At 31.6% G+C, this 13,765-nt stretch overlaps 1 protein-coding gene across 1 annotated transcript in view; it reads left to right on the plus strand.

Annotated features, from left to right (window-relative positions):
* Nucleotides 1-156: 156 nt before the first annotated feature.
* LOC114325981 (SIN3-HDAC complex-associated factor) overlaps nt 157-13,765 on the plus strand; it is a 39,313-nt gene continuing 25,704 nt past the window's right edge. The window contains exons 1-5 of the mRNA XM_028274138.2: nt 157-293; nt 10,944-11,034; nt 11,511-11,664; nt 11,734-11,881; nt 12,438-12,639. Coding sequence (XP_028129939.1) covers nt 10,961-11,034; nt 11,511-11,664; nt 11,734-11,881; nt 12,438-12,639 — 578 coding nt within the window. The 5' untranslated portion in view covers nt 157-293; nt 10,944-10,960. The remainder of the gene's footprint in view (nt 294-10,943; nt 11,035-11,510; nt 11,665-11,733; nt 11,882-12,437; nt 12,640-13,765) is intronic.

Raw genomic sequence — 13,765 nt, forward strand, 5'->3', positions numbered from 1 at the left:
AATTTAGAACGTTATCATGAAGATTTTATATACTATATTATTAAAAATTCGCTGGAATCCCCGAACAAAATTACAAATATAGGGACTTAAACCGCCTTCAAGCGTCTTCTAAATAACATGCGCCGTGAATCTGCGTGAGACAATGCGCAATCGATACCAAAAATTTCAGCCGTCATCTGTTGTGTTGGTGTGTCTGTATTTTTGTGAATTTCGCAAATATTTTTGATTCTAATAACAAAACCTTTTGCTAAATTCAGTGAATCATAGTGCTACTTTCTTGTTAAATTCATAAGGTAAGGTTGTCATTAACATTCGTCCTTTATTTAATATATAACAAGTTATATTTCATCGGCGTCATGCAACTCCATTTTTCTTTGAGTACCACACGACCGGTAAACGCTTTCTAATACTTTCATTTAATATTTTGTCTAGCGGTAATTAGACTTGAAATTTTCATTGTTTAAACAATCATTTTCAGAAAAATCGAGCCCTAATGCTGTTTTGTACTGACTAAATATGAAAATGCTTAAATGGCTGTTGAATACGTGACGTTCAACACACATTTTTCAAATTTATTGGAAAGTTGTTTTGTTAAAATTGTGTGTCCACCGTATCGTGGTGTTTTCATTCTCATTTTGGCATTACGAAAGATGATAATATTGCGGACATATTTCTTTTTCTTATCAGAAGTGAAAGATATCTAGAAGGACGGCGTGTATTGCTAATCAGAAATCCATAATAAAGGTGTTGTAAGACAACATTAATTGCTCTAAAAACTTCTTAATTATCCAAGATGCAAGGAATAAATAATCGTTTATTACTTTTGTATGTTCTTACATTGTTTGACTAAGTATTCCATTAATTCGTCATTTTAAAAAAGTACTTTTTCAACCTGTTGACCGAAAAGTAGTTCCATGTCAACATCTTTGTTTATTTGATCGATATCTTCTGGAAGCCTTATCAGTTTGGCTACTTTATCTTATAAATAAATAAAGGCAAGCAAACGTTTGCAGTTGTTTACAATTTCTTTTACAATATGGCGTTTGAAACATAAAATGGAAATTTGTGAATGGCGGGACATTTTGTAAAATAGGGTATGCGCCCTTGCGTGGATTGTTTGTGTCATCGATCTTTAAACGGGTTATTGCCCTTTAAAGTTTTTCGCGCCATTGAAAAACATTTCTAACTTTGGCATTTTTTATTTATTTGTTTGTTTGAAGCCAGTATGCTAGGTATTTTGACTGCACAGTCAAGACTTGTTATAAGTAGGACAAGGCAACATGACGTATTGTTTACTGCATGTTCAACACTGAAATTCACGAGAATTTTCTTGGATTTTCTTCCTCTATTTAAAGAGGTCGTGAAGACTTTGCACAAATTTATATATTTCTGTATACAGGGTGATTCAAATTTCTTTATGACACTGTGATTTCCAAGATGTACATAAAAACTATTTTGAAAATTTTTTGCTCAATTAAAAATCCAATGAAATCAATTAATTTGTGGTCATCTGATTGAATACAACCAATAAAACCAACATTATACTGAAAACAGATCCCATGGGCTGTTTTCACTCAATCATGTAGCTATGGATACCTACATTTCGTTTCATTTCGATTTTGACATTTCAAATATTCAATATTTCAAAATGTCACGATTTGGTTGTAATACTTTTAATACTTTGGTTGTAACATGTCTGGATCTTCATTAAATTTTTCTAATTGTTCCTTTGTTAATTGCACATTTAAATAAATTGTTTCTGCTCTGTATTTTTTTTTTCATAACCAGCAAAAAATTTTTTATCCGAATAACCCTCGAACATTGATAAATGCTCAAAAAATTTTTAACAACTTTCTCAAGCTTGTTGCTTACAGGCAACAGACCTCCGCCTACGGCGTCAGTCTGTTTCCAAGCAACAAGCTTTCGAAATCTGTTATAAAAATTTTTCGAACAATTATCAATGTCCTTGGGTTATTACTACTGAAAACAAACTGGCAAATGTATCTTTATTTCCTAATTTTTTAGGTACTCTTTGCCCCTAGATAGAGGGGAACTTTTGTAGTAAGGTGTTGTTAAATTAGTTTAAAATAAGTTTATATAAAGATTGTACATTTTTTTTTTGTTTGTATCACTGAAGTAGCTAGAGGGTTATCCAGAGGTCTGGACACCCCTGAAATATTATCAAATATCTATGGTATTTCTTTTTCTTATTTGAAGTGAAAGATATCTAGAAGGACGGTATGTAATCCACAATAAAGGTGTTGTAAGACAGCATTAATTGCTCTAAAAACTTCTTAATCATTCAAGATTCAATGAGTCAATAATCGTTTATTACTTTTGTATGTTCTTACATTGTTTGACTAAGTATTCTATTAATTCGTCATTTCAAAAATGTACTTTTTCAACGTGTTGACTGAAAAGTAGTTCCATGTCAACATCTTTGTTTATTTGATCGATATCGTCTAGAAGCCTTATCAATTTGGCTACTTTATCTTATAAATAAATAAAGGCAGGCAGATGTTGGCAGTTACAATTTTCTTTTACAATAAGGTGTTTGAAACATAAAATGGAAATTTGTGAATGGCGGCACATTTTAGGCGCCTTCCAAGTGACATGAAAACTGTCCTTCATACTGCCCTCGTCATGCGCATTATAAAAAATGTGTTCCAAGCGAACATGAACGATGATTCGTATTGTACACTGTTGTTCCAAGCGATCCATGTACCGTTTTGAAATCGGTAACTGAACGGTCCTTTTGATACATGCCTTCAAGCAGAAACTATTTGTACTGACTTGAGCAGTTAGGATTGTTTTCATTTTTACTGGTCACTGCTATGAGATCAGTTGATGATTCAATAATAGAATAATCCACAATTTACGCTATTAGTAAATGTGAATCTTGATTTCCATTGAAATAATTATTAATTCTTTTTTTTTACATTAATCTTAAAAATATGGATAATTAATTTTTTTTTCATAGAAGACATCGATTTTATGTCAGATATCGATTCTGAGGAAGATTTTGAAGTTGAAGTGATGTTTAATGAACATGTTAGAAATATTAATTTCTAACCATCTAGCAAACTACTATTTATAGTGGTACTGTGGTACTCGTACTGAAAATGCCTTAGGCGCAACTCAAGCTTGAAATGGTACACAAATACGTTCCAAGAGGGTTACGTACCAGTAATCAGTTTGGGATCGAAAGAAAACCGTTCAAGGGCGATTCTGCGCATTAAAACAGTCCAATCGATTTTGTGACGGTTCAAGGGATAGTACAAATGTGTCATCTTGGAACGAACCTTTTGTAAAATAGGGTATGCACCCTTGCATGGATTGTTTGTGTCATCGATCTTTATACGGGTTATTGTCCTTTAAATCTTTTCTCGCCATTGAAAAACATCTAACTTTGGCATTTTTTATTTATTTGTTTGTTTGAAGCCAGTATGCTAGGTATTTTGACTGCACACTCAAGACTTGTTATTCGCGGTGTGCAAGTACTTGGAAGGGGAAACGAGAAACGACCCTGCGCGAGTCGCGGAGAAATATTGCAACTATCTTAAATAATTCATATTGTCAATTGAAATTGTCAAATTGACGTATATTTCATACCTTCTGTCAATGAAGCAGAAAAATTATATATTGCTCCACAATATTGATATGATATGCAATTATTATATAAAGGTAAATTTAATTAATTTTATTTTGCTTGCAGTACTGCATTTTAATAACTAATTTTATTTACTACATACAATTGTTGACATTTTCATAACATAACCTGAATCTTATTTTTTCTTCTTATTATTTTTTTGGACTATGGCCTTGACAATTATCCAGTAACCAGGACTAATATAATTGGCCAATATAATTAAAAGTGCGAATTTTAGTATAGAGCGTAGAAATAGGGGTCGCTTTGCCGAACTTGCACGGTCCCAATAAGTAGGACAAGGCAACATGACATATTGTTTACTGCATGTTCAACACTGAAATTCACGCGAATTTTCTTGTATTTTCTTCCTGTATTTAAAGAGGCCATGAAGACTGTGCACAAATTTATATATTTTTGTATACAGGGTGATTCAAATTTCTTTATGACACTGTGATGTCCAAGATGTACATAAAAACTGTTTTGAAAACTGGCAAATTAATGTATCTTTACTTCCTGATTTTTAGCTACTCTTTGCCCCTAGATAGAGGGGAACTTTTGTAGTAATTATTTGATCGTTATCTTCTGGAAGCCTTATCAATTTGCCTATTTTATCTTATAAATAAATAAAGGCAGGCAGATGTTGGCAGTTGTTTACAATTTCTTTTACAATGTGGCGTTTGAAATATAAAAAGGAAATGTGTGGAAAGCGGGACATTTTGTAAAATAGGGTATGCGCCCTTGCGTGGATTGTTTGTGTCATCAATCTTCAAATGGGTTATTGCCCTTTAAAGTTTTTCGTGCCATTGAAAAACATTTCTGACTTTGAAATTTTTTATTTATTTGTTGGTTTGAAGCCAGTATGATAGGTATTTTGACTTCACACTCAAGACTTTTTATAAGTAGGACAAGGCAACATGTTTACTGCATGTTCAACTCTGAAATTCACGCAAATTTTCTTGGGAATCTCTTCCTGTATTTAAAGAGGCAGTGAAGACTTTGCACAATTTTATATATTTCTGTATACAGGGTGATTCAATTTTCTTTTGTTTTTATTTGAAGTATTATGGTACTGTGATGTCCAAGATGTGCCTATTCGCGGTGTGCAAGTACTTGGAGGGAATACAAGAAACGATTGTGCGCAAATAGCAGAGAAATATTACAACTTTCTTAAATAATTCATATTGTCAATTGAAATTATCAAATGACGTATATTTCACACCTACTGTCATTGAAGAAGAAAAATTATATATTGCTCCACAATATTGATATGATATGCAATTATTATATAAAGGTAAATTTAATTAATTGTATTTTGCTTAGTACTGCATTTTAATAACATAACCTGAATCTTATTTTTTCTTCTTATTATTTTTTTGGACTATGGCCTTGACAATTATCCAGTAACCAAGACTAATATAAATGGCCAATATAATTAAAAGTGAGAAAAATGTTGCTGAGCATAGAAACCAGGTGTCGCTTTGCCGAACTTGCACAGTCCCAATAAACTGTTTTGAAAACTAGCAAATGTATCTTCATTTTTTTTCTCCATTTTTGAGCCACTTTTTGTTCTTAGATGATGTACTTAGACTTTTGTACTAAGATGTTAAATTAGTTCAAAATAAATTTATATAAAGGTTTTACATGTTTTTTGTTTGTATACATTAAATATTTTTCTTGCCTCTATTGTGCATTTAATACTAATGTCTGAGCGATACTGGTATTACCGTCTAGCAAATTTGCTCATGCATAATATGTTGAGATATGCAATGTTGTTTTGGTTGGTGTTATCATTGGCCAATTTTCTGTGGGAAAACAAGATTAAAGCTGCACAATTGTCGGGGGTTTAACATAACATACATGTGGTGAATTTTGTACAGGTATAAAAATCCTACGCTTTTCACTACTAGACTGTCAGATGCATACAAAGATCAGAAGTGGCTGATGCAGTAGAGAGAATAGCAATACTGAAATGGAACTGGGCAGGTCACATGGCTTGAATGACAGATAACAGATGGACAAAGCAGATAATGGAATGGAGGCCAAGAGATGATGCCTACCAAAGCAGAGGATGTCCATCAACACGTTGGACTGATGATCTAAAATGTTGTCATAGGAATTGGATGCGAGAGGCATAACATCGAAATAGATGGAAAATTATGAGTTGGATCTATGTCCAGCCATGGACAAACGAAGATTGAATGATGATAAAAATACTGTCAACTGTTAATGGAATATCTGAAACTGATAGAATTCGTGTCACTCAAATGAGATAAAATTATAACGATGGTTTAACTTGTGATCACTCCTTTACTTCTTGTAAAAGCACCACAACCTTAAATACTCAAAGGGAAATGCTCAAAGTTCAAAGGTAAAAAAACATAAATCGCTATGAATTGATACCCATGTAGAACAAATTAGCCAAAAATTAGCCGAATATGATTACTATAACAAAAAATGATACAGAAAAGAAGACTTAGTAAAACTTGTGATTGACAGTAATTTGAAAGCAGAAAAGGATGGTAAAGGAATCAAGGAAATAAGCAGAGGCTATGAATAAGAGCAGAACAGGATCAATAATGATAATAAGAAAATAAGTCACTATGGGGTGATACAACAGGAGAATAAGTTAACTATTTCAGATGCTTCGACTATTCAAGATAGAATGAGATAAATGATAATGAATGTCATGGTATAAGAGTTAGAACACAATTGTAGCACAAATTAGCCAAAATGATACTAAGAATTGTGGCAGCAACAAGAGCAATAGAGGAAGGATAACTTGGGAGAGACATGTGAGAGTGTTTTATATTTCATTGTTATTATGAATGAACTTTAATATGTTTGAAGTTTAATGTTTTAATAAAGTGAGTTTTATTTCACAATTAAATGTTTTAATAAGTGTAATGGTGTTTAGAAATAACACTAAATGAATGCGTTCATAAAAATACTAATAATTTTTCTTAAAAAATCATAATATTTACTGTATAGTAAGTAATTACAAAACGATCTGATAAATTTAATGCATGTGTGACAATTTATCCAATACATATTGACCTCAACACTCTTTTTATGCTTTTTTGTTTTGTAAATATTAATATTATTCAGACATTTTAAAATTCATATTCACAGATAAACTGGCAATTTATTTACACCTGAATACTTTATTGTGTTGTGTTAATTATTGCATTATGTTAATCAATGTCTTTAAATACTGCATGTGTAATGTTAACAACAGTTTTAAAATCAGTAGCGATTTCTTTAATGCCTTTAAATTGTCTTCGAAATGTTCTTATTTTTGTAATTTTGAAAAACAATGTTGCTGCTTTCTTGCAGTTTTACACATGTATTAGTCATGCAACATGTATTACACAAATTATTAGTCGTATGAAACTAACCTGTCTTAGGACAGTCTTATCCCAGCTCACATTCACACTCTATGAGCACACGATACAACGCTTGGCGAATTTTTCTTCACAATGAAAAAGATCCAACATTGAAGGATCAAAAAGCAATGTTGCTATGAACCCTTGGCTGTCACAAGCCAGTTATCACTGTAGTAACTTTTCTGACACCATTTGTTGAAAACTCTGACATGGTTCATTCATACTCATATTCTGTACTTTCACAGTCACTATTCATAGTGAACACTAAGATAAAGCTTTTGCTCTATGCTAGGTTTTTATCCTGGCTGAGTTAAGACAGTTTGTATTGTCCTTGCCTGAAGAATAACATAATGAATGCAAGTTAAGTAACCTCTACATAGAATATAGTTCTACTACTATATAGTATAATTCTACTTATTTTTCGTCAATGGTAATATTTCTAGTTCAACTTTTTTTATTTTTTCTATCTTTAGTATATGGAAATAAATGCATTGCAAATCATTGTTGCTTAACCTAGACTTAGAAAAAATATTTTAGGAATGTCATTATTCCAATGGTACAAACACTGGGAAATAGAAGCATAAATTTAATATTATATCTCATTTAACATTTTCTATTGATATTCCCTCTTCTGAAGTTGATGGATATGCTTTTTCTCTCTTCTAAGGTCCTCTCTATTCTTTTTTTCTCCATGTGCTTTGAGAGTTTTTTCTGTTTGTTGCCATCTCACACTTACTATCACATCACTGGTTTCTTATTTCAGCCCTGCTCTGACCCAATGTTTCAACCGATTTCTGCAATACAACATCCCGTATGTTTATCCATAACTGGTTATTATCTTCTACTACGATTTCTGTCCTTATTTTATCTTCTATTTCCTCTCTATACATGTGCTATGTCTGAATCTTTTAATTCTTAAGTACAGTCGGAAAAATGAAAGATTACCCATGAACGATCACATCAATCACTTATTTTGTATTTGCTGTCTTTTTTTATAACAAACGTTTGTTATTAATAGAAAAATAGATAGATATTCTTTCTTTAAACCTTGCCTTAACCAAATATATTTGGGAATCACTCATTAAAAAAAAACAATTTTTCTAGACCAAGATGATTGATTTTTGACATTTTTTGTGCAATAATATATGTATATTTATCAGACCTAGGTTTTCAATTCCCTTTTAACAATGTTATCAATCTTTATCTAATATACGACATGTTTGTTTAATTTGCGGAGAAATATATTTTTCTTATTGATTAACAATCAATGCAACAACTAATGCATTACTATAATTGCATTGATGATACAATGTATTCTTAGTAAACATAACTAGAAAGTTATCAAAATTAAATCACTATCTTGTACAAAAATGCATTGACAATAAATTATCAATTTTGTTTGTTATAGATAACAGGTCTACTAATTACAATTGATTACGATTCTGAAGCAAATATTCAATAAGAATAACAGTATTTATTCATGTTATTACAATATGACTTAGTATTGATTAACATCCATCTTTAAAATTAGTAGGGCCATTAAGAATTACAGATCAAATGATAATTAAAAAGGATGTAATTATTAAGAATTAAAGTAATATTTTCAAAAGAAATTTCATTAAAAACTATGTTCAATTAAATGAAACATACGAAACCAGTGGGGATCTATTGGGAGATAGAAGAAATTTCACCCCTAACAAGGTTCAAAGTTAAAGAAAAAAAATGTTAAAACATTAAAATAATATATTTTAATTATATCTAAAATTTTAGTTGAAAATTAAAGATTTTGTTAGAAAAACCCGCTTTTTCCGGGGAAAGTTTTCGTCGAAGTGAATCGGGAAAAACACGTCTCTATCCAGAATTTAATTGCGGTGAATTTTTATTTGGGTGTTTTTGGTGTAAAATGAAAATCTTTGGAGTTATAGAGCAAAAATTGAAAAAAAACACGATTTTCGGGCGCCATTTTGTTTTTAAAAAAAGTAGCACACTATCTGCGGACTTTGCATACCTATGTTATTAATACATACAATAATAAGATTCGATTCCAGCAATAAAAATGCTGGTAAATAACTTTTCCTTGTATTTTGCTAATTAGCCCAGAGTATATAGTCCTTGGGCACACCTACTCTTCTTTTTATCGTTTCAACTGAAATAGTTACACCTATAGCTTCCAAAAGCTGCAGGTTTCAAACACATGGAGATTGCATATAAGTTTGGTTGTGTATAAATATTCATATGGCATATATGAGTATATTCATATGGTTTGCTTTTATTTTTCTTTCTTTTATTTTTAGTTCTTGTCTTGTGTCTTAATTTTTCTGTTGATCAAATCTTATAATATCTTTCAGTTCTCTGATGAATATCATCTTGCTAGCTTGAATTACAGTAGAGCGTCGATAATCCGAACCCTGGTAATCCGAACGATCGCTAATCCGAACGCAAAAAAAATTATAAAATTAAAAAATATGATCACGGACCGAATTTTTGGATTTAATATCACAATATGGGCAAAATATGACCGCGGATTTTTGTTTTGTTTATGCAGAAATACATACTTGTTATACATATAAATACATATTTGTTTATTATGCAGGTGTTTTATTCCTTGTAAGTAAAACGTATGTACATAATATGTACAATGTTTATGAGCTTTGTATGTATATTTTGAACATATGTTCGATAATCCAAACAATTTGATAATCCGAACTACCCCTGTACCAATTAGTTCGGATTATCGACGCTATACTGTATAAGTTATTTCTTTGCGTCATTATCCAACTTTTACATCTATACAATAAAATAAGTGTCTACAGTTTAGTCATTGTATCATTTTTGTCTTGTTCTTCAAGGTTTTGAAAATTGTTTCACATAATATATACTGATACCTGCCAATTTTTATTTATTATGATACTTTGTTTTTGAAGTTATACTTCTTTACGCGCGATATGAGGGTGAATTTTTATATGTTAAAACCTACGATCCCGGCGCATGCGCATTATAACTTTGTTCTGATTGGATGTTCAAATGACATGTCAAAAATTATCCAATATGGCAGCTGTAGCGCAGCTGTGGTTTGGACGGTTGACGGTTTGGTTATGTATGGTTGTTGCGTTTTAAAATTTGTGGGAAGAGAAACAACAAAGGTTAGTTAATAGTTATACTGCCTTTTTAAATAGTTTTCATATTATATTTTTGAAGTTATACTTCAAAATGTTTTAATTTATGTATGTATCAGTCCAGAAAAGGTGTGTAAAAAATATATTAGTGTTTTTAAATATATTTTTCTACAAACGTGTTAAGAATGCAATTTTTAGGACTCCATAGGAGCGTTAAAAATTCTCCTTTAAGGCACTAGTGCTTTAAAATTTTTAAGGCACTGCAGTTAAAAGTGAATTGTCAAATTGTGAAACGCCAAAATATTTATATTTCATTTATTAACATTAATATTAATAATACAACTTGCGCAATTTGAAAAAGGTGGTTTAAAAGGTTTTTTATTATAGTTTTGTGTCTTTGGATTTGTCTTCCTTGGGCGTAAAATAATAAAACATCTATTTTTATATTTCACTTGTCACCGTGATGTATAATTATGTATATCTGAAAGGTAACTAGCATGCGGCTTAATGGCCTTGTTGGTAGAGCATTGGACCAGAGATCAAAAAATCGCGAGATTGCGGGTTCAAATCCCGGACGATTCATATTTTTTTCTTTTTTTTTTTTTAATATTTGGCATTGTTAAGTTTTGGTTCATTTTTGGTAATTATTGTTAATTTTTTGTATTGTAACTTTTAAGTAGGTATATTAATTTCGTTGAAATTATATTATAATAGAAGTATAACTTCTTACGTGCGTACAAAGTACACACACATTCTTTTTTTTTAAGCTCAATTTACAAAGTATTTTCTTTCCAGAATTGTAGCAGTTGAAGATGTTTTCGTTCCACAGACCAAAAGTGTATAGATCAACAACTGGATGTTGTATCTGCAAAGCCAAATCTAGCAGGTAAGGAATTCATCTACTATAATATGGCCCATTTTTGTTGTATAAAAATGCTTGATTTGGATTAAATTACAGTCAATGGTAAAAAGATTATAAGTAATTATTAGTTGGCAGGAAATAGCAGTCCAATAAAGATGTAATTTGCTATTTCGAGTAGGGAAGAAGCGTTCCCTGATAGTTTTCTATTGTCATCTACTTCAAAATATATAGTCAGCTAATTTAATATTTTTTAACATGTAAACGACAATTTCAACTCGACCACTGTTTGGTTTTGCGGTTATTAGCGCAAGTACTCCAAGGTTTACTGAATATGGACTGATAAGTCTGAAAACGTTTGTTCTGAACAAATATTCTAATCCATTTGGAGTTTTAATTAAATACTTATACCAATTACAACAGAAGTTTTTTACCCAGAAGCAATTACAACTATCCCAATTTAGCATAAGTAATCTATTATTCTATTATCTGTTTCTTTTCAGTTCCCGATTTACTGATAGTAAGAAATACGAAGAGGATTTTCTGGAATGTTTCAAGCTACAAACTCCGAGACAAGGTGAAATCTGTAATGCATGCGTCTTGCTTGTGAAAAGGTGGAAAAAATTGCCGGCTGGATCTGATAGAAATTGGCAACATGTAAGTATTATTTACGAAAAACACAAAACATCTCGTGTACACGATTTATGATAATTTCCGTCCCATTAGGTGGTGGATGCCAGAGCTGGTCCAGGCATCAAGTCAATGACCAAATTTAAAGTGAAAAATCGTAAATTGTTGGAAGAAAAAGCTGACAAGATCAAGAAAAAACAGTTTCATCGCGAGGATAGCCCAGTATTGAGTGACAAAAGTGAAGGTAGGTGGTTGAACTTACATTTTTCCAGAACACCATATATAGTTGAACCAAAATAGGAATAGACAGAACACTTAGTTGATCGAAAACCGCTTAGCTATTTATGTGCACAGTTTCACTGTAGAAGTGATTTGAGACGTTGACTAATTTTGTGTAAAATCTCAATTTTTAATAATAGTACATAATTTTGAATCTTATATTTGTTCATTTGATCTAAAAATGGATTAACAGTGTCTAGTATGACTTTGATAAATAATCTAGTAAAAAGAATAAAAATAATCTGAGATTTTTGGGTTGCATTTTCAGGAGTTTCTGTGTGTATCATCAAAAATATTGCAAAGGGCCGCGAAATTGAAGCAGAAAATATAACTGAACCGTGGCAACCCTGTAATTTAATCGACAAACTAATGCTGCATCCTCCTCTGATTTGTACGCAGCTCATGTCTATTGCTATTCTGGGCGCACTGTACTTTATTCACTGTGCTTTTATTTAAGTATGTATTTTATTGTATTCTATGTTTACATAATGCAATACAATATGGTGTATAATTTTTTGAAGGTAATGATGAGCAGGATCTCCAAGAAGTAGACTACTTATGTGAAGATGGCCCCAGCAACGAATCGAGTAGGACAGGCAGTCCCGGTCTCAGCGATTCTGAAGACGTTGTGATGAAAAGCAGCAGGAGGTACAAAGGTATGCCTAAGAGAAGACACGAAGATTCAAGAGTTAGTGGATTTGTTGATTTGGATTACTGGAAAGAGTAAGTTCACTTTTAACTTATTTTATATAATCGAGTTTTTGTTAGAGAAATATTTACAAAAATTTGATAATTTTAAATTTTGAGAGTTTTGTACAGGTTTTTTGACAAAAAACTATAACAAAGTTTTTAATATATCCTCACGGTGGTTTTTTTTGTACAGTATTAATGATTTTTCGTTTATTTATGTTTTTCCACAATTCTATTTGCTATATCTCTTTTCTGAATAGCTTAATATATCTACACATTATAGCTAGACAAATACAGTATTTTTCTGGTGCAGTTTGAAAACGATGTTTAATACTGATGCTTGAGTTATCAAAAAGAGAAGTTTCTACCTTCATATATAGTTTAGAGTAAACTTCTTTATCTTGATTATGAGCTAATAGTTTGCTCGTTTTTAGCAAATGCCTCCTTGTCATTCCTGCTTGTCTGTGATCTACCTACTGATCGCCTTCCCCCTGGAGAATAATCTCTCATTTTTTACTATTCTGTCCCCATCATTATTTTGCCTATATGGTTATTCCACTCCACTTTTATTTTTTTCATCCATTTATTAACGTTTTCCATTTCACATTTGTTTATGTCTGCTTATTTGGCCATATATTCTTTTTTTCATATATGAGAAGAGATTTCATCTGAAATCTTTTCATATCCAATGGTGTTAGAATTCTCGAATATTGATGGTATTGTAAGCGTTTAAATTTACCGCCAGATGTTAGAGAAAGACGTCTAGGAGATTTCAAGTTGCATGAGAGAAGTTTGTTTGATTATATAATTTGTAGAATTTGCTGTAGTGGAAAGGAAAGAAAGAAGTGTTTAAAAAGATGGAGTTCAGTTTCATGCCACAACGGGCAATCAATGTTTACTTCCAGGAATGAGGTAAAAGACTATATTTTCATGGAGCAAATTGAGCTTTTGCTTGGGTAGAGGGGGTCTGGGCTGTATATTTCTAGTCCTGTGTCTAGAGGTGGAACGTTGTTGGCTTTGATCTTGATTTCAGGTAGTTTTTTTTATTTTGGAGTATGCGGTTTTTGTGGATCTTTTTGGTGGCACTGGGGTTTGAGATCTACTTATATAGTCGGTTCGCTAAACTCAGACGCAACTGGCTAGATATTTTAGTCGGTAA

This window comes from Diabrotica virgifera, chromosome 7, assembly GCF_917563875.1.
Source record: "Diabrotica virgifera virgifera chromosome 7, PGI_DIABVI_V3a".
Classification (NCBI taxonomy): Eukaryota; Metazoa; Arthropoda; class Insecta; order Coleoptera; family Chrysomelidae; genus Diabrotica; species Diabrotica virgifera.